The following is a 22,010-nucleotide window of genomic DNA, read 5'->3' on the forward strand; positions in this document are numbered from 1 at the left end:
CTCTTCCCGCCACCCCCACCACCACCCCACCATCCCCAGTCTCTCTTCGCTCCCATTCGGCTGGTCCCAGTCTCTCTCCACGTCACTTCAGCCGTTTTCTCCTCTTTGCTTTGTGCTTAAACATCTAGGTTCTGCCTTGATTTCAATATTTACTAATTCTCTTAATTGAATCTGTTAACAAATTTCTGGGTTCTGAGAATGGTATTCTGTGTAGCACATGCTGACTAAAGCAAGAACAGCATGCAATGTGAGCTGCTGTCATTTATGCAGCCCGTCATTGATTTTAGATGGTTACCCGGCCAGGAAAGCTGATGTGGAATCTGTGCAGTCGATTTCTTTTCTTGTTCCCTATCTCAAAGTTTCACAGTTACTGAACTGGATTAAAAGAACTTCTTGCAGTTTGATCTTGAATGTTTTGTGTATTAGATCTAATTTTGATGTCCAACTCACCAGTTGATGAGAATGAAATGAATGGTGGTGTCTGTATGAGACGCACTGTATGGGAGGATGCCATTTCATCCGATCCAAAGTCCTTCTGTTGACTGTTACAGATTGCTTGGAGCCAGCTTTGTGGTGGGGTCTTGAAAATTTACATTTAGGTATTCTGCTTGGTGCTAACTAAGTGGTGACTTACTGTCTGAACCCAGTGCTGAGTTGTTTTCCTCAGAGCAGTGAAAGAATAAATTAAGCACATTATTACGGGCATTAACAGTTTCAGTGTAGTACTGGATTTTTTGATTCCTTGGCCTTGGGGTGAATAAATGCAACATTGACATTTAATAGCAAAACACAGAAGATGCTGGAGGAATTCAGCAGGTCAGGCAGTATCTATGGAGGGAAATGAACAATCAACGTTTCGGGCCGAGACCCTTCATCAGGACCATGGAGTCTTGATGAGGGGTCTTGGCCCGAAACATCGACTGTTCAATTCGCTCCACAGATGCTGCCTGACCTGCTGAGTTCCTCCAGCATCTTGTGTGTGTTACTGCAGGTTTCCAGCATCTGTAGTCACTCTTGTGTCTCCATGTTGACATTTAAAATTTATTTTTATATCCCTTTTCTCCTTTCTGCCATGAACATCTGTCCTGTGACTTTGTGACTGGAGCTTTAAGTGGATAAAAGCTTATGTTCCTTATCTCCCTGGAGATAGGAACTCCTTATCGTTCAGTGAGTCATCTGCAGTGATCTGAATCCATTTAGTTTAGAAATGGTGGGGTGCAGTTTCTGCTATGGGCACCATCTTGAAATTGTGCTGGATGGGTAACAGTTTCTTCTGAGAACTACAGCCACAAAGTCTTCAACATACCAGCACAGTTAGACAGAATTTGTTTTTAAATTAACTCATATTCCTTAATGTATTTTATAAGATATAAGATTTCTTTGTTAGTCACATGTACATCGAATTACACAGTGAAATGCACCTTTGCATCGAATGTTCTGGGGGCAGCCCGCAAGTGTTGCCACGCTTCCAGCGCCAACATAGCGTGCCCACAGCTTCCTAACTTGTACGTCTTTGGAATGCGGGAGGGAGGAAACTGGAGCACCCAGAGGAAACCCACGCAGTCATGGGGAGACCGTACAAACTCCTTACAGACAGTGGCCGGAATTGAACCCGGGTCGCTGGCGCTGTAATAGTGTTATGTAAACCACTACACTACTGTGCCTGCCAATACAGTTTTATTAATGTAGCTGAAAATGAGTTTATCACCAAAAGTATTGTTACTAAACGTGACAATTTCTCCTAATTTATAATCCTTAATGTTATAGAAAAATAATGCTGGACCATTTGTTAGTTCAATTTGTGTAAACTCATTTTTTTCTTGGTAAATTAAACATTTTCAATATGCAGAGAGTTTTAAAAACGAGCAGCCTTTGGCTGTGAGAGAGAGCAGGATTTGAAGATGCTTCCTGAGGCAACACATTGGCACCTGATGGGGGTTGGCGGTTTGGTTCCTTCATCTGATCTCGGTGAAATGAATATCAGAACTGCTTAAATTATTTTGGAAAACACAAGCACATAAATGGTTTTTGATGTGATGCTGCTTTAAATCCCTGGTCATTTTACGCTTATGCTGATACAACTGGTAGAAAATTCACCCTGTAACTGAGACACTAACTACAGTGGCAAACTATAAAACAAATGTAATTTTTATGAAAAGGTTGTTTCACAAATAGTTTTTGTTTGTGGAGTGAACTTGAGGTTAATTTGTCAGTAGTTTTGATCAGAATTAGAACCAGAATCAGTTTTATTATCACTGACATACGTCGTGAAATTTGTCGTTTTGCGGTAGCAGTACAGTGCAAGACATAAAGACAAAAATCACTAAAGTTACAAAAACAAATAAATAGTGCAAAAGAAGAATAACAAGGTAGTGTTCGTGGGTTCATGGACTGTTCAGAAATCTGATGGAGGATGGAAGAAGCTGTTCCTGAAACATTGAGTGTGGGTCTTCAGGCTCCTGTACCTCCTCCCCGATGGTAGTAACATGAAGAGGGCATGTCCCGGGTGGTGAGGGTCCTTAATGATGGATGCGTGTGGAAGCAAAGTATACAATTAAATGACACACTTTTGGAAAGTAGATGAGAAGAGATTAAACTAATCATATACGCATAAACATGGTTATATGTGTTGATATGCAGTTAAAGGGACAGTGATGGAGGTGAGCTACAACAGGACAAAAGGTTGAGTGGATCTCAAGGATGGGAGAGTGCAGCAGCAGTTCCAAGAAGTCAATGGGGAAATTTACTAAGTGGTCCTTCATTCACAATCGTAGGCAAGTTGCAAGATCAGTAGGCAAGTGCTCCCCACTGCATTGTCATCTCCTCTGACACCGCACCTACTCCAGAGCTACTTAATCTCAGTTTGGAATACAAAAGGGAGGAAGTTGTGTTTCAGTTGTGCAGTGTCTCGGTCAAACTCCATCTAGAGCAGGTGAGGAGTATTTAACCTCCTGATTCTTATCAAGATGTACCATCTTGCACAACCCTCTTTCGATGTCTTCCTCTATTTAGCCGCAGTTGTCATTTCAACTAACGATACCTCCCAATATCGTGTCATCTTCATATTTTAAAATCATACTTCTGACTTCCAAGGTTAGTTGGTTTTATAAATCATGCAGAGAAGTGACCTCTTTGGAACACTGTTTTCCCTCCTCTTGTTCCGCTCTCTTTAGCCACCCTGATCCTTGTCTTTTTTTTGTCTTTAGAAGTTTGCTATCCATTCTGCTACATGTCCCCTGACTCGATACATGCTGACCTTAGACATTAACTGTCATTAATATCGAAGGCCTTCTGTGAAAGACTTCGGTGGGATTGGTCAAACAAGACCGTCCCTTTTTGAATCCATATTGGTCTTGTTTTCAGTTTTCATATGCTTTTCTGTTATATTTTTATCTTCTCTTGGAATCGGATTACCATATATTGCCACCCCCAAATGCCCTGGAGAACGTGGTAGAGAACCAATCTGAGTCACTGGAGTCACAGTTTTCCCCTTGGACAAACCTGCATTCTCTCTTTCTCAGTTATGATGAAGGATCTTCAACCCAAAACATTAACTGATTTTTCTTTCCATAGATGCTGCTTGACAGGCTGAGCTCTCCCAGCATTTCTGTCTTTCAGTCACTGGAGCCCATGTGGTGTGGGTATTCTACAGTGTTTTTATCTTGACAAACCAAGGATTTTGACTGTGTGATAATGGAATGGTTTGGGGAGGTGCTGTCTGAGAAGTGTTGGGAAATTGCGGCAGCACATCTTGTAGGTGGACACTGCAGCCATTATTACAGTGATACCCCCAGTGTTAAGCTGGAAGGTCTGTAAATCCATTGACTTCCTTTTTCAAGTATAAGTATTATCTTAGCTGTCTGCCAGTCTTTTGACACTAATATAAGAATGCTTGTAAATGTGGAGCCTTGGATTATGACAAAAATTCTCAGCTACCACAAGAACAATGTCTTTCAAGCCTCTTGACATCTTAACTGTTGTAACTTGGGGTATCGATGGCTGGCATAGGAGAGATCTGTAAGTTGGGGGGATCTGAGGCTGGAAAATGGTGCTGGGATTTCATGCTGACTCTATTGTTTATGGACAATTCACGCAGGATCTCAAGCCTTGGAAATCCCACCCGCCCGAATTTGGATGAAGTGTAAAGTGGGTGAGATTCTGAGCCAATACTGAGGTGTCCATCAACAGAACAGGACTTCAACAAGATTAAAAACACTGCTAAACTTGAGTATGAAAGTGACTAAGAAGTTCTCACATGATTAAAAAATAAGCAGCAATTTAAGAAATGGTCCTCAATTGTGAGGTCTAGAGATCAATTTGAGTTGTAAAATGCATGTGGTACATGATTGTCGCTATACAGTATTGCCGTCAGCAGTATAGATGGCAATGGCTCTTTTGATTAGAAGTGCAAGTGTGTCATTTTAATATTTGGTTACAGTACTGATGGGGCCATGTCCCATTATTACATTGGAGTAAAGTACTGATAGGTACTCGTCTATGTTGAGGTTGAGTTCTGGATGGATTAAGTCTGTTGCTGTATAATCATTCCTGCTTTCCTCATGTTTTCTCTTCAACTCTATTCTCTGAATCTTGACATAGTTTATATCTAACCTTTCTGATGAAAAGTCATCAACTTGGGATATTAACTATTTTTCCACAGATGTTGTCTAACCTGCTGAACACTAAAACACTGTCTATTGATAGAATTTTGAAGTGTCAATTTATCACAAGATAGGGAGCAAAAGCAGGTGTGCTGAGGTGTGGGAAAGCTGGTTTGAGGGACTGAATTCTTCCTCTGTAAATCATTCTACAAGCAGAATGGCTCTCCTAATTCCTAATATTGTTCTGGCAGTTTCAAGGCCTGATTTCCTTCAGTGCAGACCTGAGTGTTTATTGTTTTTCTCCTTGATTTCAGATGTTTTATGTGATTTCTTCCTCAGCTGCTAGTCTTACGCCTCCCCTGCGTGTCCTCCCCCCACCCCCACCCCTCACCCTCAGTGGTTTGGCTAGGCTGAACAAAGTGGGAAAATTTCAAGTTTGATTGCCAAGTTTACATGGAGTCAGGGCAGCTGATTGACTGTGTACTTGGTGTCAATGCTGCAGTATCAGGGATTGTTGTGATACATATTTGCTGAGGATTGCATAATGTTTCTTAAGCAGACAATGCAGATATGCCCAGAAGCAGCTGAGCCCGACAACATTTAGGCTTAGGCTAAAATAGGCAAGTGACATTCATGCCATACCACTTATGTGGCAAAAAGTAAGCAAATTCAACAGACAGTGTTCAAATAACCTCCTCATGGATTCAAAGACATGACCATAGCTGAATCCCCCACCATTAATCCCGGCATGATGGTTGTGATCACCTTTGAATCGAAACTTTACGAGACTGGCCTCATTATCACTGGCTACAAGTGCAGGTCAGAAGCTGCATATGCTGCGCCACATGACTCGCCTCACTCCCCAGGTCTTTCTGTTAGCTACAAGGCGGTAGGTTATGTGATGGAGTACTTCCCAGGTGTCTGGATGCATGGAGCTTCAACCCTGATGAAAATACTCATTACTTTCAAGGATAAACCAGCCCATTTGATTTGCACCTGATCCATCATCCGGAACATTCACTCCCTCCAACGGTGTGTACAGTGCACTAAGTGCACTGCAGCAATTTGCTACAGCTTCTTTCATCATCACTGGGTAAAAATCCTGAAACTCCCACTAAGAGCAATATGGGAGTTCATTCACCTCAAAACCCTTAGTGGTTCATAAAGGCAGTTCACCACCAACTTCTTGAGCAATTAGTCACGGGCAATAAATGCTGCCATTACTAGCAATGCCCACATCCATGAAAGAAAGGAAAGGTAGACTGGTATTATGTAAGATATTTCTCACCCTTATCAGAATGTTTCAAGGTGTTTAAAAAGTAGTTTCTGAAGTGTTGTCATTATTCTATGTAATAGCCCAGCTATGTGCACAGAAACCTCCCAAAAACAGCAATATGAAAATGACCGGATCCCTGTTTTAAAAGTGTTGTTTATTTAGATACTGGCTGGCACACTGGGGAGAAATCCTTGTTCTTCGGAACGGTGCTGCGGAACTTTTGCATCACCCAGGGAGTCCAGTATTTGAAAGGCAGCATCACTGACAGTGCAGATCTCCTCAGAAATGCATTGGGAGTGCCAACCCAGATGGTGTGTTCCGGTCTCTGGAGTAGGAATTGAACATGGCCGTCTGGCTCAGAGGAAAGAGTATTATTACCCACTAAAACACAATGATTTTATTCCTGGTGGAAGAGGGTGGATGCTTCCATGCAGGCTGTGGTTTCATGTTCCATGGACAGTAGCTGTGTTCCTCTCCACCTTATCCTTTACTCCCTATTATGCTTTTCCTCCTAGTCCCCTCTCTGAATCAAAGGCTCATTTTATTTTCTTTTGCTACCAGATGCCTGGGGTGACCCAAGGCTTAGACTTGGAACCTCCACCGTCCCAGATACATCGGCGCGGAGGGGAGACCATGGCGAAGATTCAGGCCCATCTTCAGCAGATAAACCATCAGATCCAGGCTCAGACTTTTGCAGTACAGAAACAAGCACAGCAACAACAGTTCCAGAGGCTCAAGGTAAGACTGATTAGAGGAATCTGCTGTATACCCAGCATGACTTTGACACGTTGTATTCCAGCTGTCATTTTGAAGACTTGTGCTCCAAATCAAGCCATGACTCTGAACAAGCTGTTCCAGTACAATTAATCTAGTATCCACCTGGAGGTGTGAAAAATATGTTCTCACCGTTTGAAACACTGAGGTTTTTGTTAGTCTTTGTCCTTCCCCTCCACTCCCCTTTGCTCATTTTAGCTGGAGATATGAGAGAGAATCAAGACCGGAGTTGGGCAGGTGTACGGATCAAGATGGGAATCACGTGTTCAGGGCAGCTCATCTGAAGGAGAGGCATGCTTTGAGTGATTGCCTTGCCCTGTAGATCAACATTGATCTACCTTTGTCATTGTTAATTAATGTTTCTGTAAATTGTGAATAGTTCTCTGAAGTATTCATGTCCCTTAGGAGAGTCGGTGAGTGGTATGGTGAGCCCTCTGCCGTTGCTGGCACTAAGTACACAAGGGCCAATGTACTAATTTGTGCAAGTAGATAACTTGCTGAAAGGGGCTTTACAACCACTGTTATAACAAAAGTTTAATAAGGACTGTGATCGATCTCAATTCTGTTGTCAGAAGATCCCTGAAAATGACATTTCCTATGCCCTGTCCCCATAGAATTGGAAAATTTCACATCAGGGACTTGGAGTATATTTAAGTGGAATGCATGCATTCGTGAATGTGCATGCCTAACCATGTTTGTGTATGCACACATTTGTGAACATATTTAGGTGTGAGGTGTGTTTGAGTTTTTTAAGTTTCTGGCATGCTGCAGCTTTCATGTGACTGTGATTAGTTGGAGAAGAACCTCTGATTATGTTTTCAAGTCATGGTTATGATACCTGAAGCATCATAACTGTACACCCTAGATTACTGAACAGTTATGTATTCTTGTGGGATCCTGAGATTGATAATGCAACTGGACCATAAGGTCCAGGCCAAATAGAGGGGAAATTCTGCACTGTTGTTTTCTGACCTCCTTGAACAATTGAAATTTGTTAAGAACATTACATTTGAACAGGCCCTTATTACTTTAAATTTCATTTTAATGTCTTATCATTAATTTAATAATGTCTCTCCTTCCCAGAGCAGACTTCTCTGTGAATTAAATCTGTAGTTCCGGCAGATCCATGATCCACAAGAAGTTATAATATCTAACGAAGCTCTGTCCTTGTGTAACCCAAGTTAAAGTAATCTGTCATCATCAATAGCTTGCCCAATGTCTGCTTATTCCTCCAGTATTCGGGCCCAGGTGTTTCAATGCAATATTTAAAGCTCAGTTTCAATCATGCTATGATGGGTTGCAATTTCTAAATGTGGCATTAACAGGGGGTTTGTACAAGGATCAAATGTTTTGCTTTGTTTTCTACAGAATAGTCCTGTTAATACAACCTCATACGTTATTAGTGTGCTTTTCAGGTGGAAGATGCCTTGTCATACCTGGACCAGGTTAAGATGCAGTTCGGGAACAACCCGGCCGTTTACAATGAGTTCCTTGACATCATGAAGGAATTTAAATCTCAAAGGTATGCAGGCAGCCTCAGAGCATTGCCACCTCAAACCGATGGGCACAATTTGTGTCACTGCTATCCCGTCTGCTCATTGTTCAAGTCGCCCATTTGATGTGTTCGGAATTCAGGAGATTTGAAAAAGTTGCTGAGTGACATTGTTGGCTCTATTTTTAATTCCTGTTATGATGTGTGCTATAACACGTGTATGATGAATAAGGTTTTATGGGAATCTGGTACAAGAGATATTGTCTGAAAATTTGAGCTGGGCGGTTCAGGTTGATGAGAGAAAGTACTACTTCACACAGAGGGTGGGATCAGGAGCTGTATCCGCTCAGAAATCTGTGTGTGCAGGGGATCAATTGGAGCTTTCAGAAGTGATGCTGGCTGCTGCTTGTGGAATAAGGTTATCAAGAGATATAGAATGAAAGGTAGGACTGGAAAGGAGAGAATGATCAGTTAGAAACCAGTTGAGTTATGAAGCAGGGCTAAGAGGCCAAAACACTACTATATCACAAATAAAATGTCATTTCTTATCATCCTCCTAACTCCCCAGTACCATGGCTCTATTTCTCTTTCCAGTCTGACTTGCAGTTCGATTGAATAGATAGGAGTTGAACCTCAAGTATTTAGTGTCGGGGAATAACGCTGATTATCTTGGAAAACTGATGGAGCTGTTGCTCTTTTTACTGCGAGGGGTTTGTGGTTCTTTAACATTTCTGAGTTTTCCATCACTAAATATTTCTTATTCTGGATTGCAGCATCGACACGCCTGGTGTAATTGACAGGGTTTCCCGGCTCTTCCAGGGACATCCTGACCTTATTCTGGGATTCAATGCCTTCCTGCCACCCGGATATAGAATAGAGATTCAGAAGAACAAGGCAGTGAGTGTGCATGGACCCACCCCAGCTGAGACTCAGGTGCGTGCATTGGTCATTGCCCATGGTCCCCAGAAGAGCTGAGAGTGTGTCTGTGTCCACAGCCTCAGCTTCCTAATAAGATATTTTTAATTAAACCAGTTGAATTGAGGTGGGGGTAGGAACCCAAGGGTTTTGCTGTTTACTTTTTCATTGCTGATCTTTTGTGACTGCTTCTGCCTGGAAAGTTGGAATCCCCCACAGCTGAGTCTCTACAAATGCCATGTCATATATCTAAATATTCTTGGGCATAGTCTGACTCTGTAATGGCCCCCAAGCTTAGTCTGCCAATTCCTTCCTTCCACAGGTGCTGTCTGAGGCAGCATACGAGCGTGCAGCTGCCGCTCCCGCCAATGCTGCTGTCGCTCCCGTCGCCCGTGCCGATCCTGCTCCGACCCAGAGCGCTCTGGTGGGCCACAAGGATGAGCACATGGACCGCCGTTTGATCCGTGAGGACGCCACTCCACGTTTACTGGATCACCATGACGACCTAACATCCAATGATCCGCACCCTGTGGAGTTTGACAACGCGATTAGTTATGTGAATAAAATTAAAAACCGTTACTTAGAACGCCCCGAGGTTTACAAATCCTTTCTGGAGATTCTGCACACCTATCAGGTAAAAACCAAGTTACTTAACTCAGGGATTCTTCGTCAGCAACTTGTATTTATGTAAAAATCCCAACACTGTTCACGAGAATTATTGAACTATAGGGAATATTGGGGCAGGTGACAAAATTCCTGACAGATGGTTGATTTAGAGACTGTCTTAAAGAAGGAAAGAGGCAAGGAGGGTGAGGAAGAGAATTCCAAAGCTTTAGGTCTTGATGGCTGAAGGCATTGATATCAGTGGTGGTGCAATTAAATTCAAGGATATTTAAGAGGCCAGACTTGGAGGAAGGTGTGGATATTTCAGAAGGTTGTGGGCTGGAGGAAGAGGACATTTCAAAGATGAGGGGAGACCAGAGTGGAATCTGAAAAGAATGTTGGGAATTTTAAAATGAGTTGTTGTTTAAATAATAACCGTTGTAGGTTAGCCAGCAGCTTAAATTGGACAGGCCAAGCTGGGATACGGGCAGCAGAGTTTTGGACAACCTCATGTTCGCTTAGCAGAAAACTGAGCATATGCCTTGGATTTCTTGCAGACCCTGTCCTTTCCGCAATTAGCAGTCTGTAAGGTATTCTGTAAATAATGAGGTAAGTGAACCTGTGGAGTTATAGGTGAGGATCAGAACTAGATCCAGGTTCTTACCTTTTGTAACTACCATGTATCAGATTCTTGTTTCACCTCACATGTACCTGTAGGTATCGGATGACACACCAATTAGTTCCCATGCTTTTTGAGTTATGTATCAATGACTGGGGCAAAAGTAGGGAATATAATTAAGAAGTTTGCAGATAGTATTAGAATTGGCAGTGTGCTTGACACTGAGGAAGAAACTTATAGGCTGGAGGAAGAAATAAGTGGGCTGGTTAATGGTCACAAAAATGACGAATGGAATTCAATCAGAAGTGTGAGGTAATGCATTTGGGGAGGTCAAATGAGAGAAGAAAATAGCTAATAAATTGTAGGATACTACAAAGTGTACAGGTACATGGATCTTGGTGACTGGACAGGTAAATATAGTAACTAAAAAGGCACGGGGGTCCTTGCCTTTTGTGGTTTAAGCGTAAAAAGAGAAACCGTACTAGAAATGAGCAATTCTTATCTCCATGCTGCAGGATGGATGTGATAGTTTTAGAGAGCGAGAAGGGGTGATTCATGAGAAGCAGTGCATGGTTTCAAGGATATTGACAGGATTGGAAAATTTTAGCTATGAGGAGAGAGTGTGTTTGTATGTTTTGGGACAAAGAAGACAAGGAGTGATTTAATAGAGTTTTACAAGATTAAGATGGGTCTTTATGGGGTGAATGGGAAGGATTTATAAAGAAAATAATTAGTTGTCTGAATGATTGGTGGGAGTTGAGGAAAATGTTTTCACCCCGTGGAAGTCTAGAACCCACTGGCTGAAAGGTAGAATCCCTCATCCCATTTGAAAGCTATTAAGACATGGAATGTGGAATTAATCTGATTAGCTTTTTTTTTGGTTGTTTGGACAAGATGGTATGAATGGCCTTCTTTCTGTGCCATAAACCAGTGATTTTATAAAAAAGACCCAAGTGGGGCTCTGAATAATTACTTCTTCTGTAGAGAAGGTCGAGGCTTTGAAGTGATGAAAGGGTTTGATCGAGTAGATATAGAGACAATGTTTCCTCTTGAAGGACATCCAAAGCTAGAGGTTGTTAGTGAAAGACCATCACTAATAAGTCCAATAAAGAATTTTCTTTACCCAGGGACCAGTGTGAACATGGAGCTTTTAAGGGGAAGCTGTGTTAACACATAAGGGAGAAAGAAATAGAAGAATGTGTTGATTGGGTGAGCTGAGGAGCAGTGGTGGAGGCTTGTATGGAGCATAACCCAGCATTGACCAGTTGGACTGAATGGCCAGTAGCTGCTTTATGCTGTCTAATGCCAGTGAGGTTTCCTAATGCAGGAAGGGTATGTTGTACTTCAGGGAGTTGTGCACTTCTCATACTGATGGAGATGCTTACCTGTGTTTAAGCAGTTTCATCCATAGCCTGTGCCAGCACTGTTCTTTATCCCAGTAAACACTGATCCTTTTCTCTTGTTAGAAGGAGCAGCTGATCGTGAAGGACACCAAGGGGAAACCTTACTGTGGCATGACTGAAGATGAAGTCTTTGCGAAGGTTGCCAATCTGTTCCGAGGCCAGGAAGATCTGCTGACCGAATTTGGCCAATTTCTTCCAGATGCCAAACGATCTCTGGTATGTGTGAATTCCCACTGCCTCTCTCCACCATAAGTACACCTGAGAATTTTCCAAGACACTAGAAAATTGGAGATTAAATCCAGAATCCAAGCCACAGGTTTACCCTATGTGAGGCTTTAGGGTGAAATCAAAATCCTTTTCTCTGAACTATCACAATGCTGTATTGTGTTTTCTGTCAATTTTGCCTGTAGTTCAGTGGTAATTTTCAACGAGGAGGGCAGTTTCATGTTTGCCCCAGGGTTTATTTGCTGTATAGATTCCTCCACTTCATTGATTCAAATTTTAAATTGCTGCATTGCAGATTCAGAACAAATCATCATATCCTGGCTTGTCTAATATTCTGGTCCCTGGAGAATTCAATGTGTCCTCCAGGAGCTTATATTATGCAATCCAGGCGGACCCTGCACAGCAGGACTATGGAAGTGCTGTATTATTACAGGTGGACATGTTTCAGGTGAAATTCGATTATTTCACCTGAAATGTGTCCATCTGTAATAATGTTCATTTTCAAGGCTGGTGATTATGTACTTCCCACCGGTGGAGGTCAAATGCAAGAGGATAGTATACAGTAAATGGCAGGAGCATTGATATACAGAGAGATCTAGGAGTGCAAATCCATAGGTCCCTGAAAGTGGCAACACAAGTGGATAGGGTGGTAAAAAAGGTGTATGGCATGCTTGCCTTCATTGGTTGGGGTGTTGAGTATAAAAGTTGGCAAGTCATGTTGCAGCCATATAAAACTTTGGTTAGGCCATGTTTAGAGTATTGTGTGCAGTTAACAGTATAGGAACGATGTGAAGGCTTTGCAGTGTGCAGAAGAGTTTTACCAGGACGTTGCCTGGATCGGAGAGTATTAGCTATAAGGAGAGGTTGGACAAACTTGGATTGTTTTCTCTGAAGCATCGAAGGCTGAGGGGTGATTTAATAGAAGTATGTAAAATTATGAAAGGCATAGATGGTGTAGGTTTAAGATGAGAGGGGGAAGGTTTAAAGGAGGTGTGTGAGACAAGTTTTTGCACGGAGAATGGTAGGTGCCTGGAACGAACTGGCAGGGGAGATGTTAGAAGCAGATATGATAGAACCATTTAAGAGGCATATAGACAGACATGTGAACAGGCAGGAAATAGAGGGATACATCCCATGTGCAGGCAGATGGGATTAATTAGACTGGCATCACAGTCGGCGCAGACATGGTGGGCTGAAGAACTGTTTCTGTGCTGTGCTCCTTGTTCTGTGATGTCAGGCTGTGAGTAATAGAAGAAAAAAGGATGGTATTCAGAAGCGTATAGTTTGTGCTTCACTCTTTAATGCATATCTTGTTTCTATTGAAACCATTGCTGTGCCTTTTGAGGTTTGAAGTCTCCCTCTTAATTCTCAGTTCACTGGAAGTGCTGCATCTGAAAAGGACGAGAGTAAAATGGTTGATGAAGATGACGGATCTAAACACTCGCAAAGCAAGAAGCGTTTGCGAACTACGCTGCTGCCCCAAGTGCCTCCTCCACTCAAGGTAAGCATGCACATGTATTTACATTAGTATTGTGATTAGAAAACCACGCTGTTTAGTTCCATCGTGATGACTGACTGCAGTTTGGGGCCCAAAATTTGTGTCTCATTTTCTTGAACATTGTGCTGATCAATTTGAGGGATGTAAATTACGGCATATATTCAGGCAGGTACAGGGCAGGTTAGATACAGAGGAAAACTCCTTTTACACTGCCCATCAAGCAGTCACTAGACAAGGAATAAAACTCCTTGTGCATGGGGTATAATAGCAAAGTGGTTAATTTGATTGGATCAGCAGTCAGAGTAGTGGAGAATTAATCCAGAAATGAGTTTGAATTCCATCATTGCAACTGGTCTTTTTAAATTCAAGTAATTAAATAAATCTGGAATCTAGGATTAAGGAGAATCCCAAACATTTCATTTGTATATTAGGAGCAAGGACAAAGGAGGGGATTCATGTATGGAGCTAGAGGAAGTGGGCGAGGTCCTTAATGAGTACTTCACATCAGTATTCACCAAGGAGAATGACATGGGTGATGGTGGGATCAGGGAGGGTACGTTGGTATTCTAGGACGTGTCGATGTTAAGGAGGAGGAGGTGAAAATTATCAAGTGGATAAGCCCCTAGGGCCTGATGAGAGGAAATCTAGAGAGGAGATTACTGGGGCCATGACAGAGATTGACGTATTCTCTCTAGCCACAAGTGAGGTGCCAGAAGACTGTAGAATAGCCAATATCTTTCCTCTTTTTAAGAAGAGCAATAAGAACAAACCAGGAAGTTATAAGTCTGTGGGCCTTGCATCAGTGGCAGGGAAAAATTGGAGAAGATTCTGAGGGATGGGATCTACTCACATTAAAAACATGGACTTATTAGGAATAGTCAACATGGCTTTGTGCCAGGGAGGTTGTGTCTTACAAGCTTGATTGAGCTTTTTGAGGAGGTTATGAAGATGATTGATAAGGCCAGGGCAGTGGATGTTGTATACATGGACTTCAGTAAAGCACTTGACAAAGTCCCTCATGGTAGGCTGATCCAGAAGATTAAGTCACATGGGATCTGTGGTGGTAAATTGGATCCAAAATTGATTTGGTTATAGAAGACACATGTTGGTGGTAGAGGGATGTTTTTCTGACTGAAGGTGTATGATTAGTGGTGTTCTGCAAGGATCAGTGCTGGGACCTCTGTTGTTTGTAATATATAATACTGATCTGGATGAAAATGTAGATGGTCTGATTAGTAAGTTTGTAGATGACACAGAAATTGGTGGAGTTGTGGATGGTGAGGATGGTTTCAAAGAATACAACCGTGGAAGGTGTTGCATTTTGGGAGGTCAGATGCAAGAGGATACAGTAAATGGCAGGAACTTTAGCAGCATGGATATGCAGATGGATCTTGGGGTGCAAGTTCATAGCTTCCTGAAAGTGCAAAACAAGTGGATAGGATGATAGGATAGGAGGAAGGTGTACGGCATGCTTGCCTTCATCGGGTAAGGCATTGAACGTAAATTTGGTAAGTCATGTTGCAGCTGTATAAAATGTTAGGTCACATTTGGAGTATTTAGAGTTCTGGTCACCATACTATAGGAAGGACGTGGAGGCTCTGGAAAGGTTGCAGAAGAAATTCATCAGGATGTTGCCTGGATTAGAGAGTATCAGTTATAAGGAGAGGATGGACAAACTTAGATTGTTTTCTTTGGAGCTTCGGAGGCTAAAGGGAGACCTGATAGAAGTATATAAAATGATGAGAGGCATAGATTCTTCTTCCCCAGGGTGGAAATGTCAAATACTAGGTATAGGTTTATAGAGGGGAAAAGCTTAAAGGAATTTTGCAAGGCAAGTTTTTTTTTACACAGATGGTAAGTGCCCTAGGACGCACTTCTAGGGGAGGTGGGAGAAGCAGATATGATAGCAATATTTGAGGCATTCAGACTGACACATGAACAGGCAGGGAAAAGAGGGATATGGACCCCTGTGCAGTCAGATGGGATTAGTTTAATTTGGCATCATTGTTGGTGTGGACATGGTGGGTTGAAGGGCCTATTCGTGTGCTGTACTGTTCTATGTTTAAAAAGTATAGTCTCAGTTTTTGTAATCATGAAGTTATTTGACTGTTGTAAAAACCCATCTGGTTTGGGGAATGTTCAGGGAAGAAAATCCTCATCTGGTCCATATGTGATGCCAGAACCACCAATTTAGTTGACTCTTGACCAGCTGCTCAATTTTGAGACAAGTAGGGGTAGACTCTTGAATGCTTTCTGAAGTGGCCAATCAAACCACTCAGTATTCCATTATCACTATGTTCAGAGCAAGAATAAAACCAGATGGACCATTTGGCATCACCTTGGCTACTGAATCGCAATATGGCAAAGTTGCTCCCAGCCCAGTCGCTCTTGCAAAGTTCTCCTCGCAAACATCTGAGGATTGGTATCAAAATTGGGAGATCTGACCCACAGGCTAGTTGAACAAAAACCTGACAATTCAACTCTCAAATTAAACCTTAAAGACAATGTGCTAGACTTCTCAATCACAATCCCTGGACAGACCCACTGGAGGTGACAGAATGGTTGTGGAAAATTCCAAAGATTCACAATCCTTTGGTTGTACCTCTTAGGTGGTTGACTGCTTTATTATAAGATTACTTCTAGACACTCTGACTTAGGGGAACATCCTCACAGAATCTAAGTGCATCAAGTTTGGAGACTACCTTAAGGTGGGATAATCCAGGCATTTCTGATTTTGGTTCAGTCATTACGTTTCCAATTGATCTGTTGAATAGCTTCTCTGAGTGAGGTGTCTGAGGCATTAGTAGCTGCTCAGTGCTCTAGTCCATGGGACACTGTCATTCATTGCTCAGTTTGTGGTCGTGATTGTAAGTGTAATATTCTGATGACTGGTGCACCTGTGCCAACTGCCCCATGTTTGTTATTTCTGCTCAGTGCTCCATCTTTATTGAAATGTTTTTTTCAGAAAAAGCTGAAGTTGTCCAGTGTGAAAGACCGGTCGTTAGCTTCTGCAGGCAAACATGGCACCTTGAGAGAGTTCAGCTTCTTTGACAGAGTGAGTTTACTGACTTGCTGGTATTCTGAAATTATTTTTAAAGTGAGGGCAGGAATAGAGAAACCTGGAACATTCCGAGCTCCTTGAAAGTGGTGGGAAGTGCTGAGAATGCTTTAAAAAAGGACACACAGTCTAGATTCTGGATATTAATAGAGGAAGGGGTGCTGAACCATTACAAAACACTGGTTAAACTCCAATTGAAACGTTGCATCTGGTTAGTACACCTGATAGGCATCCAGTCCTCATAGAGGCTGCAGAGGAGATTTATTAGAATGTTACGAGGGATGGGAGAGCTCAGTTAAACGGTGAGAACGGAGGAACTGGAGATGTTCTTCTTGGTATAGAAAAGAGTTTGAGGACATTTAATAACCTCATTATCATTTTCATAAAATGAGGCCATACTTGCCATTGCTTCGATGGTCAATTGTCAGATCCAGAAGAAATGCATCTAAAATTGTTAAAGACAAAGGAGGGAAATGGTGGAGGCTCTAAAAATCATTTTCCAATCCTCTGGCATAGGCATGGTGCCGGAGGACTGGAAAATAGCTAATAAACTACTGTAAACCCTTAACTTTTGCTTACTTGAATTTTGAGGTTTCACAGATTCACAGTCGAAATCCACTGGTACTGTATTCCTGGTGAGGTTGGTCTGTGGTGCAGCATGACAGAAGCACCTAATGTGAGCAGCATCACTCTGAGCCCTGCATCTATCCTGACCCACATCCTTTAGTCTTTGTAGCCTGTAATATGGTTCAAATTATGTTCAGGTAACATTTCTGATTGGAACTTTTGAATTTATTAGTGGGATTATTTGCACTAATAAAGCTTTTTTTAAGCAACACCTGACTCTCAATAGTTGATTGTTTCAGGATGTGTTTGTCTTTGCTGGAACAGGCTCCCCCCTTAACTGTTCAATTCTGTTCCATGTTGCCATCCTTGGACTTAATTCGGGATGTAATTATGTCTGGTGCCATGCTGTCAGGATTTCTGTCTTACTGTTGCCTCTTTCTATCTGACACAAAATTGTAACAAGCCAGCTGATTAATTTTAAGGCTGTTGTCATGGCTGCAAACAAGCACAATGTGGCTTCACGTTTGCTGAACAATATGTAAACATTGCATTCATGGCCGTTTCTAGAATGGATCTCCCTCAAATATTAAGTATTTACTGTATCGTTTTAAGAAAGAGAAAGGGATAAATGGTAATCACAGGCAATTGGTATAATGGGTGGGGAGATTATTGTTCTGAGAGAAACCTTAAAGGGCAGTGGAAACTGATTCAATAGAAACTTAAAATATGAAATTGGAATGTTTACAAGGCCAAAAGAAAAGAGTAAGGAGTGAGACCAGTTTGAATATCTCTTTCAAAGAGCAGGCATGAGCATGATGGCTTAAAAGGCAGCCTCCTGTTCTGTGATATTTTCTCATTCCAGTCATGTTCTACTATCTAGTAGATTTCAGGCAGAGAGCAATATTATTGCCTTGTGTGCCATTATATATGGCTCAGCAAAACACATCTGCACAGAGTAGTGCTGAAACACCACCTAAGGAAGTTTTTCTTCTTTAAAGTAGTTTCACCTGACATCTGTTTCAGTTGAATGCAGAACATTCCATGTGCAGTGATATTGATTGACAAGTCTGTGACTCTCTGATTACTTCCGCCCATCCCCACCCACTGGTCACCCCTCCCTCCCTGTCACCCCCACCCCTGGATCCTCCAGGTGCGCAGGATTCTAAAGAGCCAGGAAGTGTATGAAAATTTCTTGCGCTGCATTGCCCTATTCAACCAGGAGGTGGTGTCTGGCTCCGAGCTCCTTCAGCTGGTCACTCCATTCCTGGGGTAAGTCCAATCATCTTATTCATTCATTCATTCACTCAATGTCTCCAACATTACCTGTCAGGGTTTGATTCACATTCTCCTGAGTTTTGCAAAACACAGTCACGGTTCATCGTTCTGCCTTTCCCCTCAGTCTGTGTGGTTTCCTGGCAAAAGATATTTTTAAGGAAGTCATTTTAAGTGAACTCATCTGTGAGCTATTTTAACTAAGATGGTGACAGGATTTTAAATTCCTTATCTTGTACAAGTGTGAAATCAGTGAGATTAGACAGATAAAGAAACTAGAAATGAGTTGGATTTAACCGACACTAATCAACTGTGTTAAGCATTTTGATTCAGTTGCAAAGATTTTTTTGTGTTCGAAGGGAATTTAGGACTTTGCAGTTGATTTAACTGATAATGTATGGAATAGATTCCCTCTGCAGATGGATACTGATGTTTTTTCCATGTTTTTGGTCAACTTTTTCAATTGCATTTTTGCCTCCCCCCTCCCTTTTTCCTGTCCCTCTTCTAACCCCCTCCACTTCGAAAGCAGGAAGTTCCCAGAGCTTTTTGCACGCTTCAAATCATTCTTGGGCCAGAAGGAGCTCTCACTCACACAGCCTTTGCAGAGAGATCGGCCAGTGGATGGGATTGCCCGAGAGATTGACTATGCGTCATGTAAGAGGTTGGGCTCCAGTTACAGAGCTCTGCCTAAAACCTACCAACAACCGAAGTGCAGTGGGCGAACTGCAGTCTGCAAGGAGGTATGAACAGTTCCAGAATAAGGTACAAATAGGGTGATATTAATGTACCAGAGCTGAGGCACTTCAAAATAAGTGAAATATGTAGCTGATGGCTGTGAGGGACATCATAGGAGGGAATTCCTGTAATATCTTCATTATTGGATATATTTGAAAAGTGGATTTATTATTGGTCATATCCAGAGGCCTTGAGTATTGAAGTGGTAACGTGAGTTTGAATCCCAGTGGAGAATTTAAATGTAAGTAATTAAATAAGTAAATAAGAGGCTAGCATCAGTAATAGTGACCATGAAAGTACCATCAAAAGGGAAGGAAATCTATTGTCCTCAACCAGTTTGGCCTGCTTCATTCCAAACCACAACAATTTCTGAAATGGCTTAACAAACTGTTTACTTCAAGAGACAATTGAGAATGAACAATAAATTCTAGTTTTATTAGCAATATCCACATCCCATGAACCAATAAATAATAAAAGTTCCATCTTCCTTTGGTTGAAGATCTCTTTGCTCTCCACTCTTACCCTTAATTGACCATTCTCTGGGTTTAATCCCTTTGGGAAATGTGTTGTTTGGGCCAGTTTGTCCATTCCTTCTAGATCTTGAAGTTCTCTTTTGCATCACTTTGAAACTCAACTTCTTTCACTTCCCTTAAAACTTAAATTCTTAATGCCCAGAACCATTGCGTTTCAATTTACTTCAACAAATATTGTAAAGAGTTTTTGGTATTCTCAAAGTCACTGCTCATCATCGTTTCAAGTACTTGTACTGGAAGCCTTTCTGTTAAAAGCTGAGTTCCTGAACTGGTAGCTCCCTCTATCTTGCACTGGAATCTGATATGGTGATGATTGTCGAGATGGAACAGTGCTTACTGCATGGATGTGGCTCAGATTTCCCTGCTCCCCCCCCCACCCTCTTTCCCCCATCTTCTTCCCACCCTACCCCAACCTCCTTCCGCCAAACCCCACCCCACCCTCTATCTGCCACACCCACCCCACCCTCTTTCCCCCACCCAACCCCATGTTCTTCCCCCCCGCCCTGCCCTCGTTCCCCTCGCGCCCTCTTCCCTCCCCCCACCCTCTTCTCTCGCCCCTCCCCCCCAGCACATGCTCTTCCACGTTTCCTGTTATGCAGGGCTAACAACCAGTGTATAGTGCTATTTGCTTTGAGCACTGGAATTCTTGTTCCTTCCTTGAGATTTGCAGCTACAGTCTAATTTCTTTTGTGTCATTTGTGAACCCACTATATTGACAGACACCTATCAGTCTTCCCCGGAGTGCCTCTGATTAACTGCTTGCATTTCTTCTTTAGGTTCTCAATGATACTTGGGTCTCATTTCCCTCTTGGTCAGAAGATTCCACCTTCGTTAGCTCTAAGAAAACTCCGTATGAGGAGCAGCTTCATCGCTGTGAGGATGAGAGATTTGAGGTACTGACACCATTTTGATAAGCAGAACCTGCAGTAAATACTCAACAAGTTGGCCACAAGATCAGGGACTGAAGTTCATGCCCCTGTTTTAGCACTTTACCTTGGCTTTGTTGGCACCCAATCTTAGATTGAGGAAAGAAGTTGACTTGCTGGCTGTGAGTTTGGGATGGGTTTTGGTGAATGGTAAAGAGCTGACCCAAGACTGGGTTTGGGGAAAGGCCTTATTAGCCTGGGAATTGTTTTGAATTTGAGAGAAATCTGTCTTCAAGGTTAGTGTTGAATTGGGTTTGAAGAGCATGGGTTGCCATGGATACTGAACAGTTATAATATTTGCTTTGGATGTTTCTTGACGAATAGCTTGATGTTGTCCTGGAAACCAACCTTGCCACAATCCGTGTGCTTGAGAGCGTGCAGAAAAAACTGACCCGAATGTCCCCGGAGGATCAGGACAAATATCGCCTTGATAATTGTTTGGGAGGGACATCGGAGGTTATCCATCGCAGAGCCATCTATCGTATCTATGGTGATAAAGCACCAGAAATAATCGATGGACTTAAGAAAAATCCAGCAACAGCTGTACCTGTGGTGCTGAAAAGGTGAGATTTAATAAGTGGGATCTGCCACCTTTGTTCAAAGCTGCAGGGCATGCTAAAGGTGACTTAGCAGGAGTTGTAGGTTTGCTGGGGAGGAGAATTCATGAAGAGGAAGTGATTTGAGGGATGGAAGTGTTGTGTTCAAGGGGGGTGCGTTCATAGTGAAAAAATAGGAATTCAGGGATATATGTTCAGAGACTAGAGGGTTGGGCTTCTGTGTTGGTGCCTGTGGTTTGGAGGTTAGTCATCTTTTGGGTATGGATTCTTGCGGTTAGCGTAACGCTATTACAGCACCAACAACCTGGGTTCAATTCCTGCTGCTGTCTGTAAGGAGTTTGTATGTTCTTCCCATGTCTGCGTGGGTTTCCTCCGGGTGCTCCGTTTCCTCCCACGTTCCAAAGACGTATGGGTTAGGAAGTTGTGGGCATGCTATGTTGGTGCCGGAAGTATGGCGACACTTGCGGGCTGCCCCCAGAACGCTCTATGCAAAAGATGCATTTCACTGTGTGTTTCGATGTACATGTGACTGATAAAGAAATCGTATCTTATCCACACTCTTGAATACTCACTGTCCTTGCCCAGTCTTATACCACAAACCTAAGCCTGCAAGATGAAGGCCTGAGGATGTCTTACAGATTTGGAAGTTTTATTAAGTTTGTGACTGTTACAGGTTGAAAGCCAAGGAAGAAGAATGGCGGGAGGCACAGCAAGGCTTTAACAAGATCTGGCGGGAGCAGTATGAGAAATCATACTTGAAATCACTGGATCACCAGGGAGTCAACTTCAAACAGAATGATACCAAGGCACTGCGCTCCAAGAGTCTGCTGAATGAGATTGAAAGCGTTTATGATGAGGTAACTTAATGTTATCCAAACGATAAATATGTGCTTATCTGCTGCAAGACCAACCTTGTAAACAGAGTCAGTGGAGGGATATGAAAGCCTTTCTTAAAA

At 42.4% G+C, this 22,010-nt stretch overlaps 1 protein-coding gene across 4 annotated transcripts in view; it reads left to right on the plus strand.

Annotated features, from left to right (window-relative positions):
* sin3b (SIN3 transcription regulator family member B) overlaps nucleotides 1–22,010 on the plus strand; it is a 33,366-nt gene that overhangs the window by 790 nt on the left and 10,566 nt on the right. Inside the window, exons 2-13 of one of the 4 annotated variants that reach the window (XM_052038125.1) lie at nucleotides 6,439–6,615; nucleotides 8,055–8,173; nucleotides 8,917–9,076; nucleotides 9,381–9,692; nucleotides 11,747–11,899; nucleotides 13,281–13,409; nucleotides 16,372–16,461; nucleotides 18,182–18,300; nucleotides 18,833–19,043; nucleotides 20,348–20,464; nucleotides 20,822–21,060; nucleotides 21,728–21,911. In XM_052038125.1, the coding sequence (XP_051894085.1) occupies nucleotides 6,439–6,615; nucleotides 8,055–8,173; nucleotides 8,917–9,076; nucleotides 9,381–9,692; nucleotides 11,747–11,899; nucleotides 13,281–13,409; nucleotides 16,372–16,461; nucleotides 18,182–18,300; nucleotides 18,833–19,043; nucleotides 20,348–20,464; nucleotides 20,822–21,060; nucleotides 21,728–21,911 (2,010 nt within the window). Of the gene's footprint in view, nucleotides 1–6,438; nucleotides 6,616–8,054; nucleotides 8,174–8,916; nucleotides 9,077–9,380; nucleotides 9,693–11,746; nucleotides 11,900–13,280; nucleotides 13,410–16,371; nucleotides 16,462–18,181; nucleotides 18,301–18,829; nucleotides 19,044–20,347; nucleotides 20,465–20,821; nucleotides 21,061–21,727; nucleotides 21,912–22,010 lie in introns of all 4 variants that reach the window. The other 3 variants (XM_052038124.1, XM_052038126.1, XM_052038128.1) reach the window with 3 other exon arrangements.

This window comes from Pristis pectinata, chromosome 24 (genome assembly GCF_009764475.1).
Source record: "Pristis pectinata isolate sPriPec2 chromosome 24, sPriPec2.1.pri, whole genome shotgun sequence".
Lineage (NCBI taxonomy): Eukaryota > Metazoa > Chordata > Chondrichthyes > Rhinopristiformes > Pristidae > Pristis > Pristis pectinata.